Source organism: Melanostigma gelatinosum, assembly GCF_949748355.1.
Source record: "Melanostigma gelatinosum genome assembly, chromosome: 14".
Classification (NCBI taxonomy): Eukaryota; Metazoa; Chordata; class Actinopteri; order Perciformes; family Zoarcidae; genus Melanostigma; species Melanostigma gelatinosum.
This window is the reverse complement of record NC_136647.1, coordinates 12,269,427-12,284,510: the sequence shown is the minus strand read 5'-3', so window position 1 is coordinate 12,284,510 and position 15,084 is coordinate 12,269,427. Positions and strand designations below refer to the sequence as shown.

General features: G+C 41.2%; 1 protein-coding gene across 1 annotated transcript in view; it reads left to right on the top strand.

Moving 5' to 3' along the window:
* The first annotated feature begins 1,253 nt into the window (after positions 1–1,253).
* The window catches only part of coro6 (coronin 6), a 14,366-nt gene continuing 535 nt past the window's right edge, over positions 1,254–15,084 (top strand). The window contains exons 1-11 of the mRNA XM_079283624.1: positions 1,254–1,423; positions 4,325–4,524; positions 7,322–7,444; positions 11,235–11,364; positions 11,485–11,663; positions 12,492–12,611; positions 12,724–12,828; positions 12,977–13,122; positions 13,603–13,660; positions 14,360–14,587; positions 14,949–15,084. The exon at positions 14,949–15,084 is cut by the window's right edge and continues 535 nt beyond it. Coding sequence (XP_079139750.1) covers positions 4,327–4,524; positions 7,322–7,444; positions 11,235–11,364; positions 11,485–11,663; positions 12,492–12,611; positions 12,724–12,828; positions 12,977–13,122; positions 13,603–13,660; positions 14,360–14,587; positions 14,949–15,071 — 1,410 coding nt within the window. The 5' untranslated portion in view covers positions 1,254–1,423; positions 4,325–4,326 and the 3' untranslated portion in view covers positions 15,072–15,084. The remainder of the gene's footprint in view (positions 1,424–4,324; positions 4,525–7,321; positions 7,445–11,234; positions 11,365–11,484; positions 11,664–12,491; positions 12,612–12,723; positions 12,829–12,976; positions 13,123–13,602; positions 13,661–14,359; positions 14,588–14,948) is intronic.

The window sequence follows — 15,084 nt, the reverse complement described above, 5'->3', positions numbered from 1 at the left end:
AAAAACCGGATTTTCTTGTGTTTTATTTTAAACTATCAAGTGTAAATATTCTTTTATATAATGTGCTTCAACTGTGACCATTAAATAATGGAAATTATTGAGTCTGTTTTACTGTGTACAGTAATGTAAGGTCATGGCAAGATACGGTTTTAACAATCTTGCTAAGTATTTGGCGTTTAGCAATTGTTTTTAAATTGGTTTAGTCTACAAAATGTCCATAATTTGCGGTGCAGTATCTTCACTGACCAATATAATACAGCAGAAACAACCACCGTGACATTTTTTATAACTTTGATACGTCAAAGTTATTGCAGTTCACTGCCCATTGATACCGTAGATGTCCTGTAGTATAAAACCGAGTGAGTACAGTAATCCTGCTGCAAGGTAAGTCCTCTGCTTTTCTCCATTTTTCTCTTTTTGCAGGGAAAAGTTTGACCTCTTTCTAGATTGACAGCAACAAGGAAACAGCATGACCCCAGTACGTTTAATTTGTAGCATGCAAGACTCAGTATCGCTAACTACAAAACCAGACAACTACTTTTTAATACCATTTTTCACAGCCTTTGGACTACAAACTAGAACAACTGCAAAGTGAGTTTGTCCCTTGTGAAAACATAGTAGCTACTTTCTGTATCGCTCATTGTTTAATTGTACATTTTTTATGAAATGTATTGTTGGGAGGCAAATGTCAGTGTTATGGTGACCCTGAGATGTGTAGGAAGTGTTGGTTGTATTTGTGCATTTTGGATCACGGCACTTTAGTGGTGAGCAGAGTTGGTGCAGAGACTTGTGTGAAGAGTTTTAAATATGTAAAATGTATAACTCACTTTTTAAAACAACAAATACAAACTTGGGTAATTTAACTTTTATTTTTTCTAAATAACTCATGGCCATTTATTATTTCCATCCTGCCCTATTCAAACCAGCTTCTGCAGGTCAACAGTGTATTTCTTTTGTGGCCATACAAGAAACCTTGGTTGCAGGAGTAAACATGAGAGCACTTGTTGGCAGCATGGGAGATCAGATCACCTGTGTACCTTCTTTATTTAGTCTGCGTCTTAATACGTGCGTCAGTTAAAATGTCCCACTGTCAAGATCCACCATAGTTGTGACACTGACGCCCAGGACACGCGCTGGCCCCCTGTAACCTGCGCGCGTCACGTTCCCCCGTACTGAGAGAGCCTGTTCCAAAATAGACTGCACCCACCCAACACCCACAAACTCACCCACACCCTCTCCCTGCTCGGCCCCGGTACTCTCTTTCCCTGCCGAGGAGCGTCACGCACGGAGTCTCCTCAGCAACTCCAGGAAACCGGATCTCGGGGAATATTATTCAAAAAAGGAAGCAGAAGGTGGAGGAGTAGATCACAGCACATCAACGGTGAGAGTTGTCCAGGGAAGAGGGCTCTCCCCATAACCTGAGGTGAGCTGTCCAGACTACCTTTCCTAATATGTGTGTCAGCTTCGGTACTGCAGTGGGCTGAGAGGTGCGTCAGCTTCTGTGCTGCACTGCTGGAGAGGAGTGAGTGCGTCCCCACCTTTGGTTCTCTTAAAAACAATCTTCGTCGTACATGGCGTCAGTGGGCTACTTTAAGGAGCACGTTGTAACCTAGAACCCACACGCACACTCACACGCACTCCTTCGCTCTCACACCTCCTGCGCCCCCGACAGCGCATGTTCCCCTGTTGTATGCGTGTTTGTATAAACTGCGTTTTAATTTACGGTCCGGTTCAGTAACGACAAAGCGCCACAGAGTGCACTGCCTTTATTCTGGGACTATTTATGACCAGGCTGGCGGATGGGAGGAGCGGCTGGCCGAGGTGGGACAGTGCAGTTTGTCATGGCTATATTAGGAAAGTGGCAGTGTCATTCTTTCGCTCTGCGTCGGCGCTCCAGAGCCGTGCCACGCGCGACAGAGGAGGGCTATCTCATTAACCTGAGGCACAATTAAAGGAGCATTTCCATGACTGAGGGGAATTCTTAAAGTATTTGTGAACATGAGCTACTCTTCCTTTTTTTTTTAAATTTTTTTTTAAATTTTTATTATTTTTTTTTAAAGAGAAGAAGTTCAAATCTATATCATCAATTATAGACTATCAACTCTGGAGGTGCTGCATTGTCAATGAATATGAATTGAACATCAATTCATTGTCTATGGAGCAGTTTCATCACAATTTTAGCCTTTGGCACAATAGTTTTTTGGATTTGGAAGGAAGTTGTTCATATTTACTTCTACTTTCTTAACTGTCTTAAACCACAGGAATAATATGTATGCATTTAGGAATTTGGTGTAATGCCCCTTTAATTTAGGCCTATTATAAATCACATCACATGTTCCCCAAGCATACACGTTTTTAGATTGTTAAATGATTGAAATCTTACCATTACCCCATTTCAATCAGGCGCCTGTTGCTTTTTGACTTTTTTAAACCCTCTTTATTGAAAGCAAACCACGATAAAGGCATTTTCACTTTCAAATGAGATGATAAGGCATGTACCATAAATAAATACTCTAATTATTTGTTTTGTCAAATGGTTGAAACGAATTAAGAAAACTAAGAGAGGTGTATTTGATTCATGCCGCGGAGCATCTTATCGTGACAGATATGTTGAGAAATAAAAAGACAATATAAAGAAACATTATTACAAGTCACTGACACTGAATTTATAAGTCTGTATAATATTGAGCCCGCCCTGAAATGCCTCACAGCTGGCCCGGCTGAAGTGGTCGTTGGAATGTAAATTCTTTTGATAAGCGAGAGCTTCCAGGAAAGAAACGAGAGCCTCTGTCTCCTCATCAGTCGGTTGGTCAGGTATCCCACAGTCTTTAGGCTAACTGTTGTATATTCTAGTGTGACGTTCAGATAGCATCGCTGATGACAGCAGGATTTGGGTCACTTTATGTTTACTTTGTCACAGGCCTGAACCAGTCAACCTTCATATGGTTTTCTTTTTGATTGTGTGGAGCCAGATAATTTGATTATAGGATTTGATCATTTGAGTTATGATCTATTAAAAAGAGGAAGAACTCTGCTGCATTCATGAGACATCTTCAGGGACCGATGCAGACCTAATTTCCAGATTTGGGTTTTTAGTTTTGGCCTCATGTAAGCCAGTGCAGTCTGGTTAGATAAGTGTCAAACTAAATATTCTCATAAGGATTGTGGCACATGGGTGTGATTTAAATGTGACTGATGTTCTGTGTATGGTCATCATATCTGTTCTGTCCCTGCGTTTTATCGGTTCTCTGTGTCCACTTAGTGTTTGTCTTTCATGTTCAGCCATCACATAGTGCTTGGTGGGACAATCAGCTATTAATATCTGCACTGGTGGCAGGCACTGTTATAGAATATCTCCTGAGTTTTGGAGGATTACAGGCCGTCTGGCCGGGTGCCTGGGACAGCCGCACAACAGCGAGTTGTCCGTCAACAAACTCATGACGGAGATCGTCGTTCAGAAATAAGCAGAAGGTTATTTAAAGTCACTGAAAGCTTGGCTTCAATTCAAAGTATATATTTACAACATCAAGTATTCAAGACTAATAAACAAGCAACATCAGTGTAAAAAAGTAGTAAACAAATCTTTATGTACCCTATTATTTATTAAGAGTTGTGTGGGTGTGATTCGATCAGCTTTGATTGATAGCGACGACCCACCAACAGTCTTCAGATTCTCATCCATCAAATGCTGCTGAATTGTAATCCGAGCAAAAATAGAAAAGAAATACAGGAAATGGTGTGTTCATTTGAATCCTGTCACTCATAGTAAGAAGGTGATTGAGCCAAAAAGGTTTTCTTTACAATGTATTGATGGACATACAGTATGAATGGAGTAGAAAACAAAATACCACGTTCAGTGATTGCTAGCATCACAAAATATTGTATCTGTTTTATGTGACTTTCAATCTGAATAAAAAGTATATAACAGGTGAGTGAACTGCCCTTTCAATTTTCAAAAGGAAAGGCTGGAAACCACTGCTCATAACAACACATTAACAGAGTTAAGTTTCAGCAAAATAAAAGCTGTTTCAACGCTGTTCAACGGCCTGCCTTAATGACAGTGACAGGCCAAATACATTTGTTCGGTTGAGATCTGATCAAATTATTTTCCAATTTGAGACCTACTGCTAAAAGTTTTGGTGAATGTTAAACTTGTTACCACCTTCATCACATTAACTTTTAAGTGTCTTTGTTTCTGACATCTCTGTATCCCTTCTTTCCTCCTTTTCACCATTTACTCACTCCCCCATCCCTCTTCGCTCATCCTCTCCCATGTCTGGTTTCTTCCTCTTTATATCCTCCCACCTTCCTCCGCTTGCCTCAGCCATGAGTCGCAGCATCGTGCGGCAGAGTAAGTTTCGCCACGTCTTTGGCCAGACGGTCAAGGCTGAGCAGGGTTACGATGACATTCGTGTTTCCAAGGTGACGTGGGACAGCTCCTTCTGCGCCGTCAACCCAAAGTTCCTGGCGGTCATCGTTGAATCCAGCGGAGGAGGAGCGTTCCTTGTACTGCCAATCTCTCAGGTCAGTACGGTCAAAGGGGAAAGAATTCTCGGTGGCAGGTTGGAAACACAACAGTGTGTCCATGAGTTGGGGTTTGGATGGGATTTGTGTGGGTTTAAGATGTTGGTTGTGAATGCTGCGGACAAATATACATTTTCAAATTGCGTTTTGTGGAAAAAAACCTGTAGTCCCAATCAACTTCCAGGGTCGTACATCTGTGATGCTGTCAGCATGGGTTGTCTGTGTCATACATGTGTCAGGGGAGGTAACGAGAGAGAAGAGAGGCAGAACTTTACAGGGAACGAAGAAGAAAAGAAAGACAACTAAAGATAGTTTGCTTATTTATTCTCCCTTGAGTGACAGTCTGTAACCTTTTGCATCTCGGTGTTCATGAGCTGACTTTATTGCTCACCTCATCAAGATCACACAGTGTGGCCTCTTTAGTTTCGGATCTTTGTACCAAAAGGAGGTTTCTATCAAGAGAAATACACGATATGATATCCACACCATCAATATGTAACCGTAAGGTTGAGCTGATCTTACAGGCACATTATACAGACCTTAAGAATGCTCATATATGCATGACATTTTACGCTATAGTGTATTTTCCAAACTACAAACACATTACACTCATTTCTCACAGGTGTGGCATCAGATTCCTTGACTAAGCTGTAGTCCTGTTTGGAGGCTTGTCTCAGTAACTGACGTTTTGTAATGTTTGGCTATAAGGCGCTATGACGGGATCGATGTTGCATGACATAATCGGCAGACTGTAACGGGGACAGTGAAGAAGCTCTGTGCTGAGGTCAAATAATTCCCAGTGACCCCAGGTATTTAAAATACACATCAAAGCCTATGTCTCAGTCTCCTGTTTTATTCACGTAATTCTAAAGTTGGCAAGAAGACGGAAGACGAGCTGCTTTTCAAAAATGATCAGTGCCACGTCATGGTATCGGCAAAGCAATGGTTATTTCAGTATAATAGTTTTTGTTTGTCTTTTTTTCCCTTCTAATAGCAGAAGATATAATATTTGCTTTAGCTGTCATGTTGGGGAAGGACGCTATAATTGCTGAAACAGAAATACTTCGCAAGGAAAAGCCACACAAAGTTATAGTTTTTGTTATTGCATGTTCAAAAAATGATTCATTTTCATAGTCCGTCCAGTTAACTACATATCACAGCTCATGGTGTAAATCCGAAAATCACTACTGACTCCGCTATAACCAGCCAAGTCTGCAGCACCTTCATTGCCCTGTGACATGCCTCCACTCACTCAGCAGGTCTCTTCTGAGCCGTGCTGCTAACACCAACTGCCAATCGCAGTCCAGCATTACGAGAACTGAGAAGTTCATCGACTACGGGCCAAAATAATTGTAATTTTTTAAAGATTGGTACAGTGTTTGGAGCTTGTGAAGAATGTTTATGTTTTAAAAGACTTGAGTCCACATGAGAATTATGGTAGAGTTATAATTGAACTTTAAAGAGTGGAACGAACAATGTTTTACTTTTTGAGAATTTAGAAATGCCATGGATGGAACAAGGTCATCGTTTCTGAGATTCATCAGTGTGTTAGCAGTGATAATTAGTTACAAATAGCTTTTTGGAGGCGCAGGGAAATGGATGTGGTTATATACTGGAGTCATGGTGAACAGACATGCTATTAATACACACCAACGTGCTCGCCGTCCTCCAGCTCCCCCTCTGAGTCCCCAACAGGCCTCAAGAAAAACTCCCCTTTCAACGCCTCGTTGCTCAGCTATAAATACACCTCACTTGGGGTGTGTGTTGTATGTGTGCGGGGGGGAGCGATACCTCAAAAGTACATGTGTTCACACTTTAGAAACAGGGCAACATGGACTTACCTCGATGTGACATCATGATTTTAGTCTGCATCATATTGAAATGTTTGGTTTTATCCGTTTCCTGGAAGTCCACCACAATGCTGAACGTTTTTTTTAAAGGTTTTGTGTGCATGTTGAAGGTTTTGGCACCACCTTTAGCAGCCTTGACTTAAACAGAGCAACATTACAGTTCAATACCTACTAATGTGGGCCCTGCATTGTTATGTAATCTTGTAGTCGAGGAACCCAGTGTCCAAATGTGATGGCTGAGGGCAAGAGGTGGGGGCTCCAACAGCAATTTAAACTCTGTGACTCGCTAGCAGGATAGCTCCATGGTTGTTTCAACAGCATTTCATTTACTCCATTTCAGTGTTTGACTATTTTATTGTATGTTCTTCTTTGGACCAATAATATCACCGCAAGGTCAATTTTTTCAATCATATCACATGACCTTTATCAGAGTTGGTTTGCCCAGTTGTTGTGGCATTGTAGCTGCTCAAATAAAAAAATAATTCTGAAAACTTTAGGGACTTTTCATTCACCTAAGCTGAAAAATGTAGATTGAAAGTTCATTTATGACCTTGGAAATAGTAGTTGAGAAAGTTTTACCATTTAAAAAAAAAAAAAAATGGAATTGAATGACAACTAGGCAAACTTCATCAGCTGAAGATGTGTGACATGGTCAAAAGGAACATCTACTAAACAGACCTTTGGGTGAGATTGCTTTTTTCCGAAGTCATGAATATACTCTCAATCTGAACGAGTTTGGAACTGTTTCACATTGAAATAAAGTCACTGTAACTTTAGATGATTAAATAACCTTTCACTTTTCCCCTTGTTTTAACCTACATTTATTGACCTGCAAATCACCAAAGCAATGCTTACTACTGTTTTTTACTTATGAGAAATTGATGAATATTGATGGTAGGTTATTGTACAAACACAGTCCTGTGTGTCACTGCTGTTGTGTGTTGCAGTCAGGTCGTGTGGATAAAAACTACCCGCTTGTGATTGGGCACTCTGGACCTGTCCTCGATATCGACTGGTGCCCACATGACGACAACATCCTGGCCAGCTGCTCGGAGGACTGTACTGCAATGGTAACGTTGTGTGTGTGTGTGTGTGTGTGTGTGTGTGTGTGTGTGTGTGTGTGTGTGTGTGTGTGTGTGTGTGTGTGTGTGTGTGTGTGTGTGTGTGTGTAAAAAAATTCTGAGTGGGAGAGAGAAGTTGCAAATGCATGTGGAGGAGTTTGTTGTTCGATGACTCAGACAACAGCCACAGAGGTGAGCTGAGTTTGTCACATCTGGCTGTCTGTTAAATGAGCGAAGTGAGTCAGTCAAGGCATCATTGTGTCTACCTGTCTCACTGTCCACCCACCTGCTCAGTCGCATCTCTATCTCTTCATCGAGCTGCTCGTCATATTTTTGTCCTTGACAAGTTGTCTGTCTGAAACCGACCTCGTCATTTTCAGCCTGCTGCTCCATGCGTTTGTGTATAAAAGTCCAGTTTAGGACAAAAGTATTAATGTGTTATCAGTGTGTGTGTGTGTGTGTTTGTTGGGGGGGTTGTGGCTGATTTTTGGCACAGTGGGATGTTTTTTATGACAGACTCTCGTTTTCTAATACTTTCCTGTGCCTACGTGAAGTACTTTGATAATCGGTCAGTTTCCTTTTATCAGATCAGAAAATGCTGGAGAACGCAGGATTGGTACACACAGGAGGACAATAATATAACAGATAATATACTATCTTTATCCCTTTAAGGGGGAAATTTGTCTCTGCATTTGACCCATCCCTGTATAGGGAGCAGTGGGCTGCCAATGACAGGTGCCCAGGGAGCCGTTAGGGGTTCAGTGTATTGCCAGTCGGGGATCGAACCGTTGACCTTCCGGTTCCCAGACGACCTCTTAACCCAGTGCGCCACGGTCGCCCCCATAATCACCATCAGTCTGCTCTACCTGCTGTCAATCACCTCACACCGACAGGAAATCACCTGTTAAAATCACTAAGTCACTGACACCTTGTCACCAACTATGCTGTGGCATCCAAGTCTTCTTGTGTTTAACTTGGACAAGTTAGTTCTGACAGTGAAGGAAAAGCACAACAAATCTTAAAGCATGCACACATAGAGGATTCGTTATGAGGGATTGTAAACGCACCTTGCAGCTCCATCTTAAACACAACATTTTACACTTTTAAACTGAAGACAAAGCGGAGGCTCTGGTAGTTCTTTCAAACCTGCTGTGATGCACTGCATCTGTGGCCCTGAAGCTCATTAAGTGAGTGCAGTCAGCAGGGGCCACTGTGAGACCTGCACTACAGAGAGATGAATAGAGATGGATAAAATATTATCACTATGTATTATTATTTATGCAAATAACTTGTGACCCTGAATGACAGATTAACCATTGTAAAATTCAATTTTGGCATCTAGGATTTATAATCGCCCTTTATTTATGCAGTATTTGCTCACACCATGCCATTATAAACACAATTGTATTCCATAGTGTTTGACAGTTAATTAAGAGTTATGACATAAACATAAACTCTTCAAACGCAGGAAATGAGAACCAGGTTTAGTGTCTGGGATGTAATTAACTGATTAGCTGCTCCACTTACACAAAAAAAAGGATCAATCAGTTGTTTGGTTGATAAAATGTCAGAAAATGACCAAAAAAATCAGTTTCCTGGAGTCTCAAGACGACATCTTCAAATGTCTTGTTTTGCCTGACTAATGGTACAAAACACAAAGATTTCCAATTACCGTATATAAAACAGAAAAACCTCACATTGGAGGAGCAGCAGCAAGCTTTAAAAATAACTTGTCAAGATAGGTTCTGATTCATTTTTCTGTCGACAGACTAATCGATGAATTGTTTACATCCATGTATCAGCTTTATTATAGATACCTTTTCTTCTTCTGTTGTAATGGTAGCACAAATGAATGTGTACTTGATCTAAAATACAACACAAATATTGTACATCAGTTACTCTAATATTCAATGTTAAAGTCAGATGTCCAAGTAAAATGAATCAATACACTGTACATCAGGAAATCTCAAATCTTTTCAGCTTAATAGACAGATAAAATAGTCACTTCGGTTTTAAGAGATGATATGCTCCTTAAGACGCATTACTTTGCTTTGTGTGTGTGTGTGTGTGCACGCACAAATGTGCAGTATGTAAGCGTGTGTCAACTTTAAACATTTTTTGTTTGTATTATGACATGTGTTTTGACTCAGCATGTATCTGTACATCAGCACAGTTGTCACTGAGGACAGATTTGCCCACACTTGTTCAGAATGATATCGCAGGAATCTTCGCGCAATCGCATGATTGAATCGCTGCTTCTCCTATGGCAACAGCTGCTGGGATGCTGTTTGAGTGCTGTGTGTGTGTGTGTGTGTGTGTGTGTGTGTGTGTGTGTGTGTGTGTGTGTGTGTGTGTGTGTGTGTGTGTGTGTGTGTGTGTGTGTGTGTGTGTGTGTGTGTGTGTGTGTGTGTGTGTGTGTGTGTGTGTGTGTGTGTGTGTGTGTGTGTGTGTGTGTGTGTGTGTGTGTGTGTGTGCGTGCGTGCGTGCGCGCGACAGTTCCAGCTGTCCAGTCTTGGCAGTGTTGCGTCTGTGAAGCAGAAAGGTCATAACTGTGAAGTCATTCTCTTCAGTTCACAGAGACGGCTCATTGTGTCATCTGAAAAGGCTCACTAGTGTGTGTGCGTGCGTGTGTGTGTGTGTTTGAGCATATGGATCAACCAATCACCTACTGAGTGCTGTAATGTAAATTTTATGGAATTTAAAAAAAACTGGTTAAAAACTGATTTAAAAAAAAGAATGCTGACATTAGTGAGGAATATGTGTTGTTGTTTCTGTGTATTCTACAATTATACAGACATTTCACATGATGTCTTTTTTAAAGGGTGATTCTGTTATGTCTTCAACCCAATATCTCTACATTACACCCTTTCAGACAAACAAAATGTTAAATTCAAAATAAAGGGACTTTCGACGATGTATTCCTCACAGTAAGGGGAAGGCTTTGGAACATAATTTAGACAACAAATGTACACAAAATGTAACAGTTAAACAAATTGATTAAATGTTGAAAAGGAAATGTACTTTTTGCGTGGCCTGTCAAACATGTGTTGAGGGGGTTGGATTGTGCAGGACGATCGTGGACTCCTGATCTCGGTATTTCTACATTCCTGGCTCACCCAGTGTATGCTGGGACAGGCATCTAAACAGTTCAAAAAATGAATGGATTGATGGATGAAAAAGTGTTAATATTAAACACAAACATGCCATTGTATTTGTGAATATTAATCATGAATTAGTGTTAATTAATACGTTTTAAGAGCAAAAGTAAGCAGCCTATTGGAGTGGCACACAGGTGTGGACATTAGTGTGTGGGTGTCATTGGTTGTCACCTTGACTATGAAGCAACTGAAATGTATTTCGATAGCAGTGACTGCCAGTACATTTATGAACCAACTAAAATTGCTCGGCAGTGTGCTGAGTTTAATGGAAAAATGAAAGATGCCGGCCTTAACAACTATTCTCTTAATCCTCTGATGTGCAAGGGATGTTTGTACAGAGGTGTAGAGTAGGGACATAGAAATACTTTACTCTGATTCAGTATACAAGTGCAGTTACTTTCATCTTCCATCGTCTGGGTCTTCTTGTTATATAGCAGAATGTCAACCTCTTGATGTGTGCCTTCTTCTCACTTCTCACATTCAATTCAAAAAGCGGTAATTTTGGTTATAATACTTATGACCAGGAGGATTAAACATTAAGATACCAATGTACTGTAATTTACAATACACTGACAGAAAACACTTCTCGTGTCACATCAGTAACAGAATCCATCTGATTGTCCTTCCGCCCTCCTCTCCAGGTGTGGCAGATCCCAGATCACTCACTGACCCGCCCCATCTCCGACGCCATTGTCGTCCTGGAGGGACACTCCAAACGTGTCGGTATTGTCACCTGGCACCCCACCGCACGCAACATACTACTCACTGCGGGTAGGACAGACAGACACACACACACGCACATGTTTCCTTGAAAGTTGTATAAACGTTTGACTTCATGTAAACAGTTCGGAGTGTGAGTACATTCAAATGTCCATCCTTTGCTCTCCCCAGGCAGTGATAACCTGATCATAATCTGGAACGTGGGGACAGGCGAGGCCCTCATCTCCATGGATGACCACCCAGACCTCATCTACAGCATCAGCTGGAACCGAAACGGCAGCTTGTTTTGCACCACCTGTAAGGACCGACGTCTGCGTGTCTGCGACCCACGCAAGAGGGAGGTAGTTGCGGTGAGTGAGTAGAAAATACTAATAAATACATGTCTCACAGTATAATTAATTCCAATACAATAACACCACGATGAGCGCAACATATTAGGGGTATATTATTTGTATATCTGTTGAACACTGATACTGGAAAGGACCCATTGAAGTAGTAGTTTGATGAGACGATTGATACCAGACTCATATCTGTCCTTTTAAATATACGGCTACAGCGAGCAGCCTGTTAGCTTAGCACAAAGACTGGAAACAGGGGGTAACAGCTAGTCTCGCTCTGTCCAACTGTATCAAAATCAGTGTACCAGCACCTTTACAGCTCACCAGTTAACATGTAATACCTTGCGTCGTTATATCTGGATGTTTTTCAGGGGTTTTGACTATTTCTTGGCTGGGAGAAGTAACTTCCTTCAGTTTTTGTTTGGATGTAACGAAAAGCAATGCAATATCTTAATTACTGAGCTTTAGAGTTGATGATAGGCGGATTTTGATAACTTAAGACAGAGCCAGGCTAACGGTTTCATGTCTTTATGCTAAGCTAAGCTAGCCAGCGGCGTACCTTCACGTTTAAACGGACACACACAAGAATACTGATCAGTACTAATTCATCTAACTCAACCAAATAAGCGTATTTCCCAAAATGTTGAACTATTCCTTGAATACATAAAGCACAGTGTTTATATTATAGATCATTAGATTAACAATTCAATGGTTTAGTACAGGTTTGTTGATCTAAAGCCACTGACATTGGAGTACGCACACACAGTCCAATAAACACCTAAAAGGTTTGAAAAGGTGAACAAGGAAGTAACTCTTGTCTGTCCCTCGTCCGATCGACAGGAACGTCTGGCTCCACATGAGGGTATCCGGCCAATGAGAGCCATCTTCACCAGAGATGGAAACATTTTCACCACAGGATTCACCAGGATGAGCCAGAGAGAGCTCGGACTCTGGGACCCGGTAACAAACAATACAATTTCATGTGCTGTTCATGCGCATCAAAAGGTGCAGAAATGTACATGCACTTACATGCAAATTGTGGGCTTTTGTTCATCCTTTTTACTCTCCACAGACACATTTTGAGGAGCCCATTGCACTGTTGGAATTGGACACAAGTAACGGAGTGTTGTTACCATATTATGACGCAGATGCAAACATGGTCTACCTCTGTGGAAAGGTACAGAGACACTGGGTTATTGGTTCAAATCATGTTTGTAAAAGTACTGTGTAATATATACAGAATTGTGTGCCGAGCCATTGTGTTTCCAGCCTTAATAATGACACGTTATTGACATGTTTTATATGTTTTCTGTGTTTGTCTGTAGGGGGACAGCAGTGTCCGTTACTTTGAGATCACAGATGAGCCGCCATTTGTCCACTACCTCAGCACCTTCAGCACTAAGGAGCCCCAGAGAGGGATGGGCTTCATGCCCAGGAGAGGTGTGGACGTCACCAAATGTGAGATCGCAAGGTGAGATACAAATCAGCATTGTTTGATGGGATTGTATTTGTTTGATGGGATGTAAAGGCTACAGATGTTGCATGAGAGTCGTGAAACAGCTCAAAGTGCTGACCATTTGTCTTCTTTACAACCATATGTCGCTTTTTTCCGTGTTTTGGCATTCCATTGTTTTGATGGATTTGATAATATATTACCCTCCAGAGTATAGGTTAATGGCATTTACAAATATGTTCAAGTTGTTGCACTGTGCATCACTGAAGATATGGTCCATTAATGAATTGTCTATTTACATATTTGACACTGCATTTATATCCAGTTTCACGATTTACACTTATTCTCTTATCATTACTGAACTGTGACCCCTGGTGTGTATAAGATCATTTCAGGCTAATAATAATAAGTATAAACTGATACACTCATGTGTAACAAAAGCACAACTGATGGGTCTCTTATCTCTCTGCTCTGTCTCATCTCTTAATGTCCTCTTAGGTTATTCAAGCTCCTTGACAAGAAGTGTGAACCCATCACAATGACAGTGCCCAGAAAAGTAAGGCCATACTCTACAAGCGTTTTACTTTGACAGTGGTGGAGGATTACCAAGTACAAATGATGTACTTTAGTAAGATTTTGAGATACTTTTCTTATGCTTCTTCATATTCTTCCACTGCATTTCAAGGGGACTTTTCTTTCCAAAGCTACAGTTACTTGTTTAGCTTCTGGTCAATATTTTGCATAGAAAACATGCGATTTGTGATGCATTGTTAAGGATTAAACTCCCAAAAAGTATGTAGCGCGACTCAAATTAGCCTCACCTTCACCAGCTACATCGGCATGGTTGTGGGGTCTGTGCGTTCTCCTTACGGGCAGATATCGACCATGTAAAGATGAGCCGCTTGTTTCAATGCTTCAATGATTTGTTTTGTTGTTTCCAATAATTTCTGTAGTTTTACATAAATATTTTTTACTTTTACGCAGTGGAGCAATTTTATAGTGTGGTATTTCTACTTTCACTAAAGCAAAGGATCTGAAGACTTCCACTACTGAACTTTTAATTGATTCTCATTCCCACAATGTGCTCTTTGAGTCTTATTCTTCATTTATTTTTTTGTCTTATTTGATACTGTTTCCTGCTCTGCTGTGTTTTCATCTTATCTTCCACCCATCCTCCAAGAACGACAAACAGAAATAAATGAATAATTTTTATCAACCACTGACTTTTATTTGTCTCGCCAACTCCCCTTCACAGTCGGATCTCTTCCAAGATGACCTGTACCCGGACACAGCGGGCGCCGAACCCGCCATGGAGGCTGAAGAGTGGCTGGATGGTCGTGATGAAGATCCAATTCTGGTGTCCATGAGGGAGGGCTACATGCCGCCCAAGAGCCGGGAGCTCAAAGTGGCAAAGAAGAACGTGCTGGACTCCAGACCCACCACCCGACGAAGCATGTCCACTTTGGACACCACCAGTCTGCCAGTAAGTTGTGGCATTATAATACCTTCAGGTACCTTCAGATACCTACTATTACATTTGTAATTAAAAAAAACTCACTTTAGGTTTTCAGTCTGTAATCTGAATGCACAGTTACTCCTGAACATCTGCCTCTCTGTTTAACACGTTTGTGTTTATTTCTTCTCTGTTTGTACCTGCCCTCAACTTTTTTCTCCAGAAGCTCCCTTCTTTGTTTTGGTTTATTTCTCCTGGTTGCTCACTGTCCTTGACCTATTTTTCATCTTTTTTTCTTCATCCTTAATTTCCCCCTCCCTGTCACTGTCTTTGTTCCTCTCTTCTTCTTCTGTTTCCCTTTCTTCCTTCTCTCCACTCTCTTCCCGTCCAGCCTGAGCTGCTTGAGAGACTGTTGGAGGAAATTCATCATCTAAAGGCCACAGTTTTGTCCCAAGAGAAGCGAATCTGTGATTTGGAGAATAAGCTTTCCCAGTACACCAATGGCACTGACTGACATGCATGACACA